This window comes from Gorilla gorilla, chromosome 14 (genome assembly GCF_029281585.2).
Source record: "Gorilla gorilla gorilla isolate KB3781 chromosome 14, NHGRI_mGorGor1-v2.1_pri, whole genome shotgun sequence".
In the NCBI taxonomy this organism is placed as follows: Eukaryota; Metazoa; Chordata; class Mammalia; order Primates; family Hominidae; genus Gorilla; species Gorilla gorilla.
In genome coordinates, this window is record NC_073238.2 from 29,974,079 (window position 1) to 29,994,664 (window position 20,586).

At 36.3% G+C, this 20,586-nt stretch overlaps 1 protein-coding gene and 1 non-coding gene across 2 annotated transcripts in view; both read left to right on the forward strand.

The window, feature by feature from the left end:
* LOC101140864 (POTE ankyrin domain family member B) overlaps nucleotides 1-20,078 on the forward strand; it is a 31,219-nt gene extending 11,141 nt beyond the window's left edge. Inside the window, 7 exon segments of the mRNA XM_055360616.2 lie at nucleotides 1,414-1,484; nucleotides 6,979-7,049; nucleotides 8,454-8,498; nucleotides 9,540-9,706; nucleotides 18,160-18,283; nucleotides 19,934-20,007; nucleotides 20,009-20,078. Of these exon segments, the coding sequence (XP_055216591.2) occupies nucleotides 1,414-1,484; nucleotides 6,979-7,049; nucleotides 8,454-8,498; nucleotides 9,540-9,706; nucleotides 18,160-18,283; nucleotides 19,934-20,007; nucleotides 20,009-20,021 (565 nt within the window). The 3' untranslated portion in view covers nucleotides 20,022-20,078.
* LOC129526511 (U6 spliceosomal RNA) lies at nucleotides 185-291 on the forward strand. The gene has a single exon (XR_008671171.2). It is a non-coding gene; the product is annotated as a U6 spliceosomal RNA (small nuclear RNA).
* Nucleotides 20,079-20,586: the final 508 nt, after the last annotated feature.

Below are 20,586 nucleotides of genomic sequence, written 5' to 3' on the forward strand. Positions count from 1 at the left end.
AATCGTTCAAGCTACTTCCATCTCTAGCTCAAGATTTTAAAATATTTTCAAATTGTACCTCACAGGAAGCCATTGAAGATAATTCTCAGAATCTCAAGTAGGTTAAGTAAGTAGTGATGAGTCATGGACAAGAGCCAAGCCTTGTCCATGACTCATCACAAATCATGTGTAAAAGTAGGGCTTTGTGCCGGCTTTGGCGGCACATATCCTAAAATTGGAACAATACAGAGAAAGTTAGCATGGCTTCTGCATAAGGAGGCAGCACAACTCTTTGAAGCATTCCATATTTTGTGCAGTCACTGGAAGATCATTTCACTATTTGCTGACTAGCTCTAAGGAAACAGTGTAAATCAAAGCAAAATGGGTGCCACCAAAATATCGAAATGTGATTTGTGCTGCAAAAATAGTCATGGAAGATGGTCTGTGAGATGATTTAGAGCTGAATAATGTGTTCAGTGCAAAATATATTATAAGTATGTACGTCAAAAATTAGAGAATGTCAATTTGCAGCTTCTTCATGAAAACTGAAAAAAAATAAAAGTAGAGTTTTGGTCTCCCATGTCAGCTGGAATTGAACATCAATATAAAGCATTATCCTAACAAACATCTGCTGGCTCAGAGTTTGAGTCTGTAGAGAAGGATCATTGCTCCAAGCCAGGTCTTAACATCCATTAGTTTTTCTGCCCTTAGCACAACAAATTGGTCAACTCCGTAATAGTGGACAATCACATTATCTACTTTAATGAGAGATTTATGAAAAAATTTAGTTACAAACTATGACACAGTTGAGATGCCCTGAATTATAAGCCATAAGGAGTAGGACAACTAAGAAGCAAAATTAGGACTTAATAACATTTTCTGAAAACTACAGCATTTGCATATTAGAACCTATGAACAAAATACACATGGGGTTTTATCTGGGATTCCAAGATAATTTTAGTCATAAAGTTTAGGAACAGATTATTCCATTGCTTTACTATTTCTCTGAGCATTTAAAAAATGTTACCTTGTTAAATCTTTATAACAACCTAGTGAAATAAGGCAGCAAAGTCCTCACTTTGTAGAAGAAGACATTGAGCCTAAGAGAAGAAAGTTGTCCAAGAACAAATAGCTGTTCATTATGGAGCTAGGACTTATGCAGAGTTGGGACACTTTCTATTATGTCATGCTAATGCATGCTGATTTACTGGGTCACAGTGCCCTTGATTTATGAGCATTTCACCTAATCTTTTTTCTTCTTTAATTAGAAGCTTAAAGAAAAGTTTGTAGAATGTACTCATAAGTGTATGGGATAATACTGTTAAATTCTGATATTATGATATTGTTTGAAATACTCTAAGAATTTTACATTTGGTAAGTATTTTTATATCAGTATTAAAATAGTAATTTGGTTTCTTACATTTTTATACATAGAATTTGTGAATTACTTTCTGACTATGAAGAAAAACAGATGCTAAAAATCTCTTCTGAAAACAGCAATCCAGGTAAGACTTGTGATAATGAATTACTTTAGGTCAGTTGTCCACAATGTTTTTGGCAGCAGGGACTGGTTTTGTGGAAGACAGTCTTTCCATGGGCTGGGGGAAGGTGGGGATGGTTTCAGGATTATTCAGCCATGTTTCATTTATTGTGCTACTTTATATTATTATTACATTGTAATATATAATGAAATAATTATACAACTTACCATAATGTAGAATCCGTGGAAACTCTGAGCTTATTTTTCTGCAACTAGATGGTCTCATCTGGGGTCAAAGTGAGACAGTGACAGATCATCAGGCATTAGATTCTCATATGAAGCACACAACCTAGATCCCTCAGATGAGCAGTTCACAATAGGGTTCATGCTCCAATGAGTATCTAGTGCTATCACTGATCTGACTGGAGGCAGAGTTCAGGCAGTAATATGAGCCATGGGGTGTGGCTGTAAGTACAGGTGAAGCTTCCCTGGTTTGCCTGCTGCTCACCTCCTCCTGTGTGGTGTGGTTCATAATAGTCCATGGACTGGTACCAGTCTGTGACCTGGGAGTTGTGGACCCCTGCTCTGGGTGGTCCTACCGTAGATAAAAAAATAAAAGTAAGGAATTTTTGATCACAAAAGAACGCCAAAGCACAAGTCATGTTACATATCCTTGTCCCAACAAGGTCTCACTCTTACTGACTTCATTCCTCCTCATTTGAAGTTGGAAGGAGATACATTTACTTTGTTGGAACAAGATGTATTCTCTACCTGATGGTCAATTGTCTTGATAACAGTAATTTTGTTAGAACAAGATTCTCTGCTACCATTTACCAAAAGATTGTCATAATAAATATACAAATTGCCCAACTCTAGGCTCAGCAGATTATAATAAAAGTAGAAAAATGTTTCACATTACCAAAAATACTAGTATGCCACCTGGTTGTGGACACCTAATACATTGTATAATCCAAACTGGATGAGGACACCTTTAATTTAGCCATCTATTTATCAAAAAGCTTCTGTAAGTTAGGTTTTATAAGTTGCAGAAGACAAAAATGGAATAGATGTAGTTTTGATCTTTAAGGTGCTCATAATAGAGGTGTCTCTATTTCATTTCTGTGCTTTTTCAACAGAATTTACAAAGAAAACATTTCTATGTTTTCACTTGTCCACTTAACAAATAACTATCAAATGTCTTTTAGATACTAATCATTTTTCTAATGCTACAGAACACACACAATTAAAAATACAGACAGGAGCTTGTTATTATCATTGTCATTTTTATTATTTTACTACTTTATTCAGTGCTTACTGTGTGCTAGATGCCAACTGGAAGCTTATAATTATGATTTATTATGTATTATGTGCCAGACATACGTGATGAGGAATGAAAGTTTTGAAAAAAAGTAGGTATGATTCAAAGTAAGCATGCAGAGTGAGAAGAATTTTTCTAGGTAAAGAAGCAGAAGAATAATTTTTGGCAGAAGGAACATGCAACAAGTTTGTGTGTTTGCCAGAAGAACATCTAATGAGATTGCCTGTTTGGCAGGAAGAGCAACAAGTGCAAAAGACAAGATGCCGAGTGAACTTTGCAGGGTTTCTGAGCAGTTCACTTTTGCTAGTACCAAAAGTGAGAGACACCAGAGGTTGGGAATGAGGTGAATACTTAGCTAAGGCAAGTTTATGATAGACTTTTTTAATACTATAGAAATGAGTAGGTCTTACCCTGTGGGCCATGGGAAATTTACCAGGTAGAATGCTTTGGACTGTAAATACTAGATGAGCAGTGGCTAAAACAGTAGGAACCAGAGTTGTTTTGGTTGTTCAGTGATATCCTAGGATCCCACTTGTCCCTCTTTCAGCTGTGCTGTTGGCAGTGTTTTCTTCATGTCTCCTTTCATGGTTGGCTAATCCGCAGCAGCTCCAAACATCTTGTTCTCACAACACAACATTTCAAGGGCTGCTTTTCTTCACATGTGTCTTTTAAACAGGGAGAAAACTTAGAAGCATGCAAGGGGCTTCCTGTAACATTTCATTGGCTGGGTCACACCACATGCTCATTCCCAAACCAGGCAATGGGATGGCAAATACGTGATTAGCTTAGAATAAACATTTCTCTTTCTGAGGCTGAGGAGGGGGATTGGGATAATAAATATCCCAATAGACTTGTGTTTCTTCTGCAAGAAAGAATAAGGAATGGCTATTGATAGGAGCCAACAATGTGTGCTGCAGGGGCTCATTGGAGAAATTTGAGCAGGGGAGTTACAAGATTAAATTTGAATATTAAGGCATATTCTGCTTATGGTGTAAAATGGGTTAGCAAGCTTTTTCTGTAAAGGACCAGGTGGGAAATATTTTAGACTATGTGGTCTCTGTCATATCTACTTAACCAGGCTGTTGTCTGTTGTTGTAGTGTGAAAGCCACCATGATTATATGTAAGCAAACAGGCATGACTGAGCTCCTATAAAACTTTATTTACAAAGCCAAAAGGCAGATTGGATTTGGCCTGTGGCCTATAGTTTGCTGGGATTGATGGAAGATAACCATGTAAAGAAACCAGGAGACAAAGGAAGCTTTTGCAGTAGTCAGCTATAGTTTCCATGTCACACATCCTTGGACTAGTATCAATGTATTCTAAGGTTTTCACCTGCCCGTGGCAAAATAAAGTTTGGAATCTCAGTTACTCATTTTAATGTGTTGGCCTTTTTTTGGTGTTATGCTTTTTTCATTTGTTTTGCTTAATTTTTTTCATGTAAGAAATAACATTAGTAGTTGGAAGGGTTGTTTGTAATAAAAGCCATTTTGTAAATGTTTATGTTCTCAGTGGCAGTGGTAATATAAAGCAGAGGAAGAAGAGAGGTATAGTCAATATGATTTAGTGATAATTGAATGAGAAAGGTTTGGGGGACAGAGAGAAATGTCAGATAATTTACAGGTTTCCACGTTGTACACTAGTATTTAACCTGGACATGAGGAAGGAGTAGGAAATTTTCTCCGTGACCTGTGTGAGTCACAGCTTCCAGAAAAGAAAGAGAGCAAGGAGCATATTAAGGAAGCACAGCAAAGTCAGTCCTAGAGTGCCCTGCTTGACTTCATGTCATAGTTCTGACTTCTAAAAAATCATTTTCTGCAAAATGTGCTTTGTGTTTTTCCCCTCTTGCAGCCTGCAGCCAAACAGAATCCCTTTAGCAGGGCATTTTTGTGTTTTTCCTTTAAACAAAGCAACATATAACTAACAAAAAAGAAGAGAAAGAGTGTTTTTTGTATAGGCTAGCATTTAACTTAAACTTGAGAGCGAGTACTAGGATTATACTTAGAATTTATGGACTGGGTAGGAAGACTAGATAGAAATCTAAAGATTGCTGACTCAAACACAGTGTGATTTTTTTTGCTTTATTGTCACAGCTCTGAATTCACAACTATTAGTTATATTCATATACACTATAACTTTATAAAGCACCTTCCCAAATATTAAGTGATTTATTATAATTTCTATGACTTATTATAGAATTGACTTTCCAAGCGTTCATTAGAATTATTGAGAATTTGCTACATAGTATCATCTCAGCTGTGTCCACATGAGCTAGCTGTCACCTTGTCTTAATGAATAATGACTCACTAGGAATATTGGTTTTGGCATTAAAATGATCTACATCTAAATACAGATAGGACCAGGACCATTCTTGAACGTTAATGTCTAAGCATCTTAAAAGTACACATAAGGCTTTCATAATCTGACTTCTGCCCTACTCTACATCTTTAGCCCTTTTCCCTGTGTGCCCTTTCTCTGGCATTACTGAGTGGCTCTTCATGCCCTACTCACTCCTCCTTCTATTGCAGTCAAATAGTTTCACTCTTTCAGGCCTCGCTCCTGCTCTTGCTGCTGTGTGGCATGCTGTCACCCTTTCTTGCCCTCTACCACTTTTAATCTAGCTAGCCTCAATATTTAAGTCTCTGCTTGGGCAGGTGTTCTAGAAAAGCCATCCCTGACAGGCTTTATTTTCATTCTTTTTAAACCCTAACACCTAGCATGTATGTAGCAGGACTCAATAAGAAATTTCTGAGTAAAATAAAGACTGTTTTTACAAAGATGATGTGCAAGACTGTCCTCTGCAGTCTTGGAGTAGAGGGGACAGACCTGTGGAGGAATAATGTACAGTTCAGGTGGTAAAGATGCAGTAGAAAAATCAGTGAGGTCCTAAGGCTACCTCAAGGAAGGAGTTACCTGTTTATCTGGGGAAAGATCTGCAGAATCAAGGAAGACTTCCCATAGCATTGTTTTAAAAGATGAAAATAAGGCTGGGTGTGGTGGCTCACACCTGTAATTGCAGCATTTTGGGAGGCTGGAGCAGGTGGATCACAAGGTCAAAAGATCAGGACCATCCTGGCCAATGGTGAAACCCCATATCTACTAAAAATACAAAAATTAGCTGGGCATGATGGTGTGTGCCTGTAATCCCAGCTTCTCAGGAGAATGAGACAGGAGAATCATTTGAACCAGGGAGTCAGAGGTTGCAGTGAGGTGAGATTGTGCCACCGCACTCCAGCCTGGTGACAGAGCAAGACTCTGGCTCAAACAAAAAAACAAAAAAAAAAAGAAAAATGAATATAAATTTGTCATAATAGTGGATGGAAACATTTTAGATGTTAAGAAGACATTGTACACTAACAAAGGTGTCAGTAGTAATTTTGTAAATCATTTGTAAGGTACTATTTTTGCAGAAAACAGGAGGCAGGAGAGACCCAGTGGGTCAAACAAGAGGATTTTATTTAGGTGCACACCAGCTCAGAGGATTTGCATCAAAAACCTGAGCCCTGAACAAAGACAGGGCTTGGCTTATATAGGCAAACTTACAGAAGCAGAACAAAGGCAGTTAATCATATAGTGACAGTTTTGCAACCACTGCATAGCTTGTGACCTTGCAGCTGCATTGAAGGAAAACAAGAATTTGCAAAATATATGCATTTGTAAAAATAGCTATGAATAAATGCTGAGGGGGAGGGGGGAGATGGTAAAGGAATTTGTTTTCTTAACTTTTCTCTGGGATGTCTGGAGCCCATACCTGTGGGCTCTGGCTTCTCAGACAGGGTCACCACAACCTTTCCTGGGCCCTGCCTGATACTGTCCTTACAGTCAGAGTAGCTAAGTGCAGGAAAACTTGTTTCTCTTTAAAACTAAATTTTCTTTTCTTTACATTTACTGCTTCACTATTAGGAAGTGAACAACATACTGAGTTACCTTATATGTTTCTACTGTATTTTAAAGTTGTGTTTCTAGTGGTTTTGTTCATTTATGTGGGGTGGATGAATTTGTGAGTGAATCACATCAGGTGTCTCCACAAGTGGTTTGTTGAAGTTTTGGAGAATTATTTCCTAAGTAACTATTTCATGAAAGACTAAACACTCAATTTATGAAATAAAATAAAATGTTGTCTTCAATCTATTTTTATAAAGGCAATAGTTTTTAACTGTTCTAAGTGGTTCATCTTAACTGAATATATGGATTTCTCAACAGAACAAGACTTAAAGCTGACATCAGAGGAAGAGTCACAAAGGCTTAAAGTCAGTGAAAATAGCCAGCCAGAGGCATGGAAAATTTTAAATTTAAATTTTTGATTTAATGTTGTTTTCTTTGCTTTAACAATATTAGATAGTCCAAATGAAATTACCTTTCAGACTAGGTTTTAAGAATCAATAGATTCTTTTTTTAAGAATTTTTTAATAAGATTCTTAAAATTTATTTTAATAAATTCAGCAATCTCATTAAAAGAAGAATCAATAAATTCTAATTTAACATTTGATATTTAGCTTAAAAACATAACCACTATAAAATTTAAAATACTCTTATTTTACAGTATTCTTATTTAAAATATTCTTATCTGCCTTTTTGATTAGCTTATAGCTAATCTTTCCTTTTGGAATAGAGGCAAAAACATATTCCAGACCTTTGTTTGTTCTTTTATTTTTACAACACCCTAACATGATAAAGTAACATCAATTATTCGATTATATTATTAAGCAATAGAACTATGAACAATGTAACACTGAAGGTCCCTGAGCTGGATTCATGGTTAAAGAATAATCACGGCCAGTGATTGAAAATCTGCAGTTTTATATTGTCAGTCACTGATACCAAGGTTAAAGACATATTCTGCCTTGTGGTCTCTCACTGACTTCAGCATTTCTGTTCAGGGAGGGAACCAGGTCATAAAAGAAACCCAACTGCCTATTACAAGAATCATATCTTGCAGAATGGGACATTTGGTGTTAGTGCACAAACACAATAACCTTCTACCTTATTTTAGTTGCAGAAAATCAGTACAGATTATTAAAAAATTTTATCCATTGTAATTAGTACACCTTACAATATATTAGAACTGGAATTAAGCAGATCATCTAGATACATAACACTATCATATTACAGCATATAATTTCAATTAAAATTTAAGAATTTGCATTTCTTTCTGTTTGGTGTTGATTTCAGCTCCTAAAAGTTTGAAGCATGCCTACAATCCAATTAGGAATCTTTTAAAAAAGCACTTCAGTGCACTATAGGGGCTCACTAGTTAGGGTTTCATGAGATATACTCTTTTCAAGTGAGGAAGCCTTTGGAACACTACAAATCATCTGCTAATTCATTTTTGGTAGATTTAACACATAACAAATTAAGTTTAGTTCAAACAAATGGTAACAAAGTTAAGTTTGCTGGTTCATGTTTTTATTCTCCCTTTGTCTGAGGTGAATTATTTTTCACATGTTACTCAGAAGCCAATGATGTGGCAGTAGCTAAACATAGATTAAAAAGTTAATTCTTAATTTTAATTATTTATTTATTTAATTATTTTAACAGTTAAATTTTATTTTATTTTCTAATTTTTCATGTCCATACTTCATTACTTAAGAATAAAATTATTTTAACATGCATTCCAAAAGAGGAGACATACATGGAAATACAACAAGCAAATTAACCTTCTATTTTTGCATCTGCAGAAAATGTCTCAAGAACCAGAAATAAATAAGGACTGTGATAGAGAGGTATACCTTTATGTTCAAATGTTTCTGTTGAATTAGATTTTTATGTTATGCTGTTTAACAAAGTGTAGTAAGTGTAGGCATACATGATCCTATCATGTAAGTAGCATAAATCACCAGTGAAAAATTTAATATTTAACTCAGAAAGAATTCTGTACATTTGAGTTTTCAAGAGATACAAACCCTAGAGAGATTCTTTCATCATTATGGAACAATCCTGAGTGGTGCCATAAAATGCTAGGTAATGCCACCTTAGGAGCTTTGGACCAATCATTTTATCTTTCTTGGTTTTAGTCTGATTATCACTAGATAATGTGGCTAAAGAAGATAATTACTTATTCTTTGTAACTTCCAGCTGGAAAATTGTATAGCTATTGAATGTGAAATTTGGGGAGCATTTAATTTTCTGGAATTCCACGCTTGCACCTCAGCAGTTTCACTCTGCTCCTTGTGTTGTGGCAAACTTTGGTTTTCATGTTTCAGTGAGCACCATCATGTTTTTGATATCCAGGAACCAAACGAAAAAAGAACGATCAAAGGCAGTGGGGGAGGAGAATATCTTAGTGCAGAAAAGGGCCATCTTCCTTTCTATTCCTGAAGCCCCACAGTGTATCATCCTCTACATCTGAGTGTTTAATGTAAAATCTAGGTGGTAAAGACAGAAGACACATTTTGTGTCTATGTCGTTTTATTTTTGTGTTCCCACGAGTCAAATGGGGTAAATTCATATATAAGATTCTGAAGAGTTTTTGGGAATAAAAGCACAAAATGAAGGAGGGCCCTTTTTTAATTTTGGAAAATTGTTTTATTCAGTCAAACAGCAATCAAGCAAACTTTACAAAAATTTCAATGATATACTAATGACATGATAATTACATCTTAAAATTATACGGTAATAGTTCTGTATATATGATCAAATTTAAGTGTGAGATATTTTTAATGACTAAAATAATGGCAAACTGAGTCAATTGATAAAATCAATTAAAAAGGTTCTTTTTATTCGATAAAGTGATAACCATCCTTAATATCAAACTTCCACTCAAGGTTGAAGAAGAAATAAAGAAGCATGGAAGTAATCCTGTGGGATTACCAGAAAACCTGACTAATGGTGCCAGTGCTGGCAATGGTGATGATGGATTAATTCCACAAAGGAAGAGCAGAACACCTGAAAATCAGCAATTTCCTGACACTGAAAATGAAGAGTATCACAGGTAAGCCTATGACAGCATTTAATAGGAGATAACTATATGCTGTCAAACAAATCCTAATTTGGGCTAATATTCATCATGAACAAATTTTATACTTTTACTAGAATATTCAGCCTTGCCTGTTAATCAGAAAAATGAAAATCAGTAAACAATGAGTTACCATTTTTTGCAGTCATTAATTTATTTGAAAAATAACCAGCATTGGCAAATGTGAGGGAAAAGGCATTTTTTCTTTTCTTTTTAATGAACTTTTATTTTAGCTTCAGAAGTTCATGTGCAGGTTTATTATATAGGTAAACTGTATCATGGAGGTTTGGAAGATTATTTCATCAGCCACATAATAAGCAAAATACTCGAGAGGTAGTTTTTTGGTCGTCTCCCTTCTGCCACACTCCACCCTCAAGTAGACCCTGGTGTCTGTTATTCTCCTCTTTGTGTCCATGAGTTCTCATTGTTTAGTTCCCAGTAATGAGTAAGAATATGTGGCATTTGATTTTCTGTTCCTGCATTAGTTTGCTTAGGATAATGGCCTCCAGCTCCATGTGTGTTGCTGCAAAGGAAATGGTCTCATTGAAAAAGACATTTCATACACTGTTGGTAAATACATTTTGAACATTAATTTAGTAGCATATTCACACACACATATATATAAGATAGTAAGGATATATAGGTATGTTAAGGATATTTGTATAGATTTGTCACATATATACTTATGTGTAAGGAAATTTCTTACAGCATTATTATATCAAAAAGATGGATCCTTATCAATAGGAATTTATCATTATCAAAAGTAAATCCTTACCAATAGGAAATAGCTCAATTTTCATACCCAGAAAATAATACAGTATGCAACCATTTTTTACAAATGAGGTTAGATCTAGAGTATACTGATTATTTTGCAATTAAAATGTATTTAAAGCATTTAGTTTGGTAACACATCTTAAGATAATTTTGTTAGAATTCTTGTAATATCTGCTGTGTTGCAAATGGAAGCTACACGCTACATTGACACTGTACCTTGTTAGCAACAAGATTGCTAGTTATTAAATTTTTGTTGTCAGTGCCTGAGTGCCGAAATATTGGACCTTCAATCTGAATATTGCCAAGGGATTGTACATGGGGATCTATATTTAATATAAACATATATTTAATATAAACATTTGAGTATATTGGGTAAAACTTTTATTAAAATATATCAAAGTATCTTTCATCTGCTAAACCAGGAGCTGGCCAGCTTTTTCTGCAAAGAGCCATTTAGTAAATATTTTAGGCTTTGTGGACTATATATATTTATTTTTTTTTGAGACAGGGTCTCTGTTGCCCAGGCTGGAGTGCAATTGTGTGATCACAGCTCACTGCAGCCTTGACTTTCTGGGCTCTAGTAATCCTCCCACCTCAGCCTTTCTACTGGCTGGGACCCCAAGTGTGCAACATCACACCCAGCTAATTGACTCTATGGACTGTAAAGTGAATAAGCATGGCTGTGTTCCAAGATTCTTTACTTACAAAAACAGGCAGTGGGCTGGATTTGGCCCACAGGTGCTAATTTGCTGACCGGTGTGCTAAAAGGAAGGTGCTGCTAATGCAGTAACACTTATTTGTAAAAGTGCCCTGCATGTGTGATATTATCTTTCCTTTGAGAAAAGGATATATTTCAGTATTCACCTCACCATATTTTTCCACAGTGATGTCATACAATTTTTAAAATTTGATTTGTAAAATAAGATTATTTTCTGCATTTCTGCCACTTTATTCCTGTTAATAGAATTCAGTATTTTATGGTGATAATTACTTTGTATATTTGATGAGTATCAACTGTTCTAGAATTGGCTGATTTTTATCAAGCAAGAAATACTCTCCTTGAAGCTTTTAGTTTTTCTTGGTCTTTATGTATAAGCATGAACAAAATAATAATCAGCTTCTGTAATCTAGAAATGGTCAAGGCAACTTTTAGTTCTATAGTTTTAAGAATTGAACACCTTGGTCTGGCATTTTTAATGCCAAATGTGTATAATTTTTATAAGCTTTAAAATATGTAATTGTTATATAAAATTTGAAAACTACACCTGTTATGTAAAATTTGAAACTATTTGTCTATTACTTTTCCATGACTGTGGAAGAAAATTACAACATTCTCAGCCATGACTCCTAAGTATGATGTCCTTAAAAGAACTGTCTACACTCATGAACTCAAATTTTCTTTTCCTTCACTCTTGATCTCATGCCAGTAAGTCTTCAATCTCAGCAGTCCTCCAACGTTTTTCCTCAAGATTATCACTAATTGTTTTCTGTGATAAATCTAGGCACTTTTCTTCCACCTCATTTTATTTAATCTGTCAGCAATATTTGAGGCAATGGAGGGCATCTCGTCCCTAACGGCGTCTTCACTTGGCTTTCAGGACCTCACTGCCTCAGGCTTTTCCTCCTGCCTTTCTAGTCCATTCATCATGTTCTGTTTTGCTTGCTCCTCCTCATCTTTCTCCTTTTGGACATTGTTGTTTCCCAGGGCTCACTCCTCAATCTTCTTTCTTGTGACTTTTTCTTTTTCTTTTTTGGAGACAGAGTTTCGCTCTGTCACCCAGGCTGGAGTTCAGTGGTGTGATCTCGGTTCACTACAGCCTCTGCCTCCTGGGTTCAAGCAATTCTCCTGCTTCAGCCTCCTGAGTAGCTGGCATTACAGGTGCATGCCACCATGCCCAGCTGATTTTTGTATTTTTAGTAGACACAGCGTTTCCCCATGTTGGCCAGCCTGGTCTCAAACTCCTGACCTCAGGTGATCTGTCTGCCTTGGCCTCACAAAGTGTTGGGATTACAGGTGTGAGCCACTGCACCTGGCCCCTCATGACTTTTTCTACTGTGTATATGCTAGTGATTTCCAAATGTATGTCTCCAGCTCAAATCTCTCTCCTTAATTCCAGATTTCTATATCAGCCTGCCTACTTGACATCTCTCTTTGGTTAGTTATTGGGTATCACACACTTGTCAGATCCAAAATTGGGCTACTGATGTCCTTCCTGAAATCTACACCTCATATAGTCTTTCCTACTTTGGTTAAGGGCAACTCTTCCTGTTGCTCTGCCAAAAATCTCGGTGTCATTCTTGACTCATCTCTCTCTCTCTCTCTGACACCTCACATCTAATCTCTCAGTAAATCTTGTCAGGTCTACCTGAAGAATATGTCCAGAAGCCAGTCATATCTCATACATCTGAGCCACCCTCATCTGCAGTCTAGATGAGTGTCATAGACTGGGAATTGATAGTCCTGGTTTTTAAAAACTTCCCTTTTCATCAATTCTTAACTCAGTGGATGTATTTAAAACATAAGTCAAATTGTGTCATTCCTCTGCCCCAGCCCTTCTTATTATCTCCATTTCACTCGGAGTACGTGTCAAAGTTCCTCCTAATTATCTCCCTTGCTCTGCTTCAGCCACACTGAATTCTTGCCATGCCTTATCTACCCCTAGTGCTTAAAGATGCCAGGCACACCTCTGTGATTCGCAGTTCCCTGTGTCTGGAATGCTTTCTCCCCAGATATCCTCCTAGCTTTCTCTTTCCATTCCTTCAGTTCTTTATTTAAAACCCCCTTTCTAAGAAGAAGAGGAAAAAGGGTAAAAAGAAACACATTAAGGAACAACCACTTTCTGAGGAAGAACGGTGTGCTACCCAGACGCGTCATGCTTAAGGTTCAATTGGGTGCCTACCAGGGATGCTCTCTAACGTAACGAAGGGAAGGTTCAGTGAAACAAAGTGATTTATCATCTCTAACTTCAAACCCATTTGTATCTTGACATCAACGCTGTTAACCTTATGTCATCATTTCATAGAGACTTTGATATACAAATAAAAGGATTTTTGTATTAGAAAAAAAAAATCCCCTTTCTCAGCAGGGACTTTTCTGACCATCCCAACTTTCCCACCACCCTCCCCATCAAACACATAAACATTTCATTTTCCTGCTTTAGTTTTTCTCCTGTAACATCCTGTATATTTGGCCTTATCTGTCTGTTGTTATTGTGTGTTTTTCTCACTCTCATGAATAGGGTTTTTATTTTTCACTACCATATCCTCACTGCCTAGAAAAAGGCCTAGCATTTTGGATGAAGCTACCTAATAAATACTTATTAAATGAGTGAATGGAGTTTATCCTGCATATATTGTTTGATTAATTCTCACTTTAAAAATGTTTGACATGGTTCATTCTAACAGCTTTGCCCGGTAACTACGTGCATTTTTAAAATTGTTTTGGCTTTTTATAATAAGCTACATTCTTTATATTAATTTTTTTATTTAGAGAGAAAAGCCCAATATTGTGGTTATTCACTATTTATTCTTTTACTAGTAATCATAATTGTAGTTATGGCAAACTGAGTCAGAGGAATTGCAAAGTTTACTGGTATTTTATTTTATTTTGAGATGGAGTCTCGCTGTATCCCCCAGGCTGGAGTTCAGTGGTATGATCTCAGTTCACTGCAACCTCCACCTTCTGGTTCATGCACTTCTCCTCCCTCAGCCTCCCAAGGAGCTGGGATTACGGGGGCATGCCACCACGCCCGGCTAATATTTGTATTTTTAATAAAGATGGGGTTTCATCCCGTTGGTCAGGCTGGTCTCGAACTCTGTACCTCAGGTGATCCACCCACTTCAGCCTTTCAAAGTGCTGGGATTACAGGCATGAGCCACTGCGCCTGGCCACTAGTATTTTATTTAAAAAAAAATTACGGTGGCACATTTAATGGACTTACAAATTCTTTTCAAGGGATTATGAACCTTTGGTATTTGAAATAAAGAGACAGAGTTGGAATTTTTTGCTTCCTATTGTAAGAGGAATACTGGTCAGGCACTGTCTATTCTGATGGAGCAGGTGCTGCTGCGTGGCTGTATTTCAGAAGCAAGCTGCTCACATTGATATTGGTTGGTGAACAAGAGCAGTGGTCATTGATTGACTAGATTTCAAACTGGCTTTGGGTGGCTTCTTGTTACCATTGGTACAAGTCATTTCTTTCATAAGTTAGAGTCAACTTTAACCGAAAATTTTCTGTATAAAAGTTGCCTTCAATTAACTATGTTCAAAATGAAACTATTTTATATTCCAGAATTGTAGACTTCATTTTAAAATTTTGGTCAAGATGAATTGGTTAATAATAGCTCTCAGGAATATCTGTTTTCTTTTTTTAAAAATACATATTTCTCTGTATAATTTATTCCTTAAAATTAATTATTTTCTTTCTGTTTTTGGTATTTTTAGAAGCTTTTGCTCAAGTCCTAACATAATCTCCAGTAGGAGATTTTAGTCTCTTTGTCAGTTCATGTATGTATATGGTAGTGATACTCTACTCTCTTTTTAAATTCCTTTTCTTGTTCACTTTCTTCTCAGTACAATAACGGTGATATTCTCACACATCTTTACCTCATTTAAAAGTAATTACAGTTTGCTGCTGGCAAATTCAGCTTTTTATATTTTGACTAAATACTAGGCTAAAAGTGAAGAAAATTTACCATGTCATTTTATTTTCAAACAAAATCATTACTAATAAAAATTGCTATTTTTGAAATATAAATAATGACATTTTGATATTTTAAAAGTAAGGATACACCCCCCCCTCAATAGTTTGGCTTTGTGTTTCCACCCAAATCTCATGTCAAATTGTAATTCCCAGGTGTTGAGAGAAAGACCAGCTGGGAGGTAGTGGATCATGGGGTCGGTTTCCTCCATGCTGTTCTCGTGATAGTGAGTTCTCACAAGAGCAGATAATTCTATAATGGGCTCTTTCCCTTTCACTTCTCTCTCTCCTGCCACCTTTTGAAGAAGTTGCCTGCTTCCCCTTTACCTTCTGCCATGATTGTAAGTTTCCTGAGGCCTTCCCAGCCACGTGTAACTGTGAATCAATTAAGCCTCTTTCCTTTATGAATTACCCAGTCTCAGGTATACATACATACATACATATATATATATATAATTTTCTTTATTCCACTCATCAGTTGGTGGACACTGGCTGATAACATATCTTTGCATATGTGAATTGTGCTGTAGTAAATGTATGTATATAGGTGTCTTTTTGAGAGTATGATTTCTTTTATTTTGGGTAGGTATCCAGAAATGAAAATGCTGGATAGAATGGTAAGATCTACTTTAACAGAACTCTCCATAATGTTTTCCATAGATTTGTACTAATTGCTATCCCCACCAGCAGTGTATAACTCTTCTTTTTTCACCACATCCACACCAGCATCTGCTGTTTTTTTTATTTTAGTAGTGACCATTCTGGCTGAAGTGAGGTGATATCTCACTGTTGTTTTATTGTACATTTCCCTGATGATTAGTAATATTTAGCATGTTTTTATATTCTTGTTCACCATTTGTACATCTTCTTTTGAGAAATGTCTATTCATGTCATGTGCCCACTTTTTAATGGAATTATTTGTATTTTTCCTGCTGATTTGTTTGAGTTTCTGGTAGGTTATGGACATTAACCCTTTGTTAGATTCATAATTTGCCCATATTTTCCCCATTGTATAGGTTGTTGGCTCACTTTGATGATTATTTCTTTTGCTGTGCTGAAGCTTTTTAGTTTAATTAGGTCTTTATTTATTTATTTATTTATTTTTATTTTTGTCGCTTTTGCTTTCAGGGTCCTCATCATAAATTATTTGCCTAGGCTAATGTCTTCAGGTCTTAGGTTTAGGCCATTAATCCATCTTGAATTAATTTTTTTACATGGTGAGAGATAGAGATCCAATTTTATTCTTCTATATGTGACTATCTTTTTTTCCCAGCACCATTTGTTGAATAACGTGTACTTTCTCCAGTGTATGTTTTTGTATCCTTTCTCAGAGATCATTTGGTTGTAAGTGGCCTTTTTTCTGAGTTGTCTATTCTGTTCCATTGATGTGTGTGTCTACTTTTATACCACTACCATGATGTTTGTTACTGTGGCCTTAGAGTATCATTTGAAGTCAGGTAATGTGATGCCAACATGTTTGTTCCTTTTGCTTGGTATATCTGTTGCTATTCAGGCTCTTTTGTGGTTCTACATGAATGACAGCTTTTTAAAATAACTCTGTGAAGAATGACATTGGTACTTTGGTAGAAACTGTATTGACTCTGTAGACTACTTTGGGCACTATGGCATTTTCACAATATCAATGCTTTCAGTCCAGGAACATAGAATGTATGTTCATTTATTTGTATCATCTGTGATTTTCTTCAGTGGCGTTTTCCAGTTATCCTCTGATAGATCACTCACCTCCTTCATTAAGTATATTCCTAGGTATTTTACTATTTTGCAGCCATTGTAAAAAGGATTGGATTCTTGATATGACTCTCAGCTTGGTTGTAGTTGGTGTATAGTGGTACTATTCATTGGTATTTGTATATTTTGTAACCTCTGAGACTTTACTAAATTCACTTATCAAATCTAGGAGTGTTTTGTAGGAGTCTGTAGGGTTTTCTAGGCATAAGATCATATCATTGGTGAAGAGAGAGTTTGACTTTCTCTTTTCCAATTTGGATGCCCTTTATTTCTCTTGCCCAATTGCTCTGCCTAGGGCTTCCCAGTTTTCTTCTTAATATGCATGAAATAAAAGTAAAATTGAAAGCAATTAATGATCAGTTTATTTCACATCTCTCTCTCATACACAGATAAAATTAATTCAAAGTTCTATGTTAAAAACACAATATTAGACCCTGTCTTGTTCCAAAGGGAATTTCTAAGTCGTCTATAAATTACAGAGGAATCAAGAATATAAGTGGAAACTGTTTCCAAAAAATAAACATAAAAAGTTTGGGTTAACACAGGGGTTTCCAATCCCCAGGCCACAGACCAGTACCAGTCCCTGGCCTGTTAGGACCTGGGCCACACAGCAAGAGGTTAGTGGTAGGTGAGCAAGTGAAGCTTCATCTGTTTACAGCCACTCTCTGTCACGTTACCACCTGAGCTCCTCCTCCTGTCAGATCAGCGGTGACATTAGATTGTCATAAGAGTGTGACTTGAACCCTATTGCAAGCTGCTCATGCATGGGATCTAGGTTGTTCACTCCTTATGAGAATCTAATGCTTTATGATCTGTCACCATCTCCTGTGACCCCTAGATGAGACCATCTAGTTGCAGGAAAATAAGCTGAGGGCTCCCACTGATTCTGCATGATGGTGAGTTATATAATTATTTCATTATATATTAGTAATAATAGAAATGAAGTGCACAATGTATGTAATGTGCTTGAATCATCCTGGAACCATCCCCCACCTCAGGTCCATGGAAAAATTATCTTCCACAAAACTAGTCCCTGGTGCCAACATGACTGGGAGAGCAGGGTTAACAGATGTGAGACCCCTTTGCCTTGTCTTGGATTAATGTGCAGATATACATTGTGTGAATGACATCTGATGGTGCCATCTTGCCCTGTAGATCATTTTAGGGACACCTCCAGTATTTCATGAAAATTAAAATTTCTTCTAGTGACGAACAAAATGATACCCAGAAACAACTTTCTGAAGAACAGAACACTGGAATATCACAAGATGAGATTCTGACTAATAAACAAAAGCAGATAGAAGTGGCTGAAAAGGAAATGAATTCTGAGGTATTTTCTTTAGTCATTATCAAATGTTTTCATATGTGTATATATTTTTAAAAAGCTTTATTTTGGAAGGTATAAAGGATTTTTAAATCATATACACACACACACACACACACACACACACACCCTGTATATCCTTGGTCATATATCTATATATGTACACATAGGGTAAAGCCATGTTCTTAATTCAACTGCATTTGCCTGCAACAGTCGAGTAGTGACCTTCACAATGGCCTCAATCCAAAGGAAAAGCATTTGATATTTTTCATAAGAATTGATTATCTTTCCAATATCAAAAATAAGTTTTGCTACTAACAACAGATTTGCTAGTTTTGGGACATTAGTTCTTTTTAAAATATTAATAGAGAAGTCAGTTTGTTATTTTCACTAATAGGAAGGTAGGAAATGTACAGCTGGGTCAGAGGCCACATTGTGGATGTCATTATCCTTGCTTTTGAGGAGAGGAACAGTTTGCTCCAAGTAGTTTCTCATTTCAATGCAAAGAGCTTTGAAAACAATGACATGCCATGATACACATTTAGTGATAATTTATTGATAAGTATTTTGTTCCCAGATGAATAGTTCAGTATGTTTCCCATATTTCACACTTACTACTATAATGTTTCAAACATTATGAAGAGGAAAGAAAAGTTATTGCAATGGCAAATAATCTCATGATTTCTAAGAAAAGCCTTGTAAGTTATATCTTATTTACCATTTGTATTTTGAAATAAAAGGCTTCTTTTGTATTTATATATTTACACCACAGAAGCAACTGATTTTGTGGAGGATCACTAGCAGTAGCATCAGAAGACCTGGCAAAAATCTTGCACGTTGCATATATACGTGTGTGTGTGTGTGTGTGTGTGTGTATTCTAGATGGAGTCTTGCACTGTCACCCACGCTGGAGTGCAATGGCACAAACTCAGTTCACTGCAACCTCTGCCTCCCAGGCTCACACGATTCTCCTGCCTCAGCCTCCTGAAGTGCTGGGATTACAGGTGTGAGCCACCGGTCCTGGCTGCATATATTTTTTGACCTCTCCTTTTAAGAATCGTGATCTTAAATGAGTTGAGTGTTGTATGTAGAAGTGCAATGCTTAGATGCCGGTGTGTACATTGTAGAAGGGTACAATGCTTAGATTTAACAGTTATGAATAAATGTAATTCTTATAACTGACTGTAAAAATATTAGGAAAGCAGTATATTGATAAAACATTCCTCAGAAAAAGGAACTTAAAGAACTTTGAGGAATTGCTTCTGTCCTAATATATGCATAGCTAAGGCTCTTATGATGGTGTGGTTTGTAGGTTAGATATCAGAGTGTAAACCCAATTTAAAAAATGTAGCCAAATGTATTAATCTTCTATTTTATGCCTCTGGGTTTTTTGTAATTCAGAGAAAGGCTTTTCCAATTCTGAAATTCTTAAAAATCCTCTAGTGATTTATTTTTCATGGTCTTTAGATAAATATTTCAACTTTTTGGAATTTACACTCTTTTAGATTTGAAGTTTTGTCCAACTTTTTTCCAGTTAAATATCCACTATGGGAATTATTTCATTATACAAATATAAATGTCATTCTTCAATTTTAGAAGAAATCATGATATGTCATTCTATTGAGTGGTAACTAAAAGTTCCCTTTGTTTACTTAGCTTTCTCTTAGTCATAAGAAAGAAGAAGATCTCTTGCGTGAAAACAGCATGTTGCGGGAAGAAATTGCCATGCTAAGACTGGAACTAGATGAAACAAAACATCAGAACCAGCTAAGGGAAAATAAAATTTTGGAGGAAATTGAAAGTGTAAAAGAAAAGATTGATACACTTCTTCTTTTTATTTTTTTTATTTTTTTATTTTTTATTTTTTTTTGAGACGGAGTCTCGCTCTGTCGCCCAGGCTGGAGTGCAGTGGCGCGATCTCGGCTCACTGCAAGCTCCGCCTCCTGGGTTCGCGCCATTCTCCTGCCTCAGCCTCCTGGGTAGCTGGGACTACAGGCGCCCGCCACCACGCCCGGCTAATTTTTAGTATTTTTAGTAGAGACGGGGTTTCACTGTGTTAGCCAGGATGGTCTCGATCTCCTGACCTCGTGATCCACCCGCCTCGGCCTCCCAAAGTGCTGGGATTACAGGCGTGAGCCACCGCGCCCGGCCAGATTGATAAACTTCTAAAGGCTATACAACTGAATGAAGAAGCATTAACGAAAACCAGTATTTAAGTACAGTGGACAGCTTAGGATTTTGACAACTGAGAATGCTCAGTTCTGAACTGGAGAATGTAAGACACAGCTAGGAAACACTGGAAATGGAAA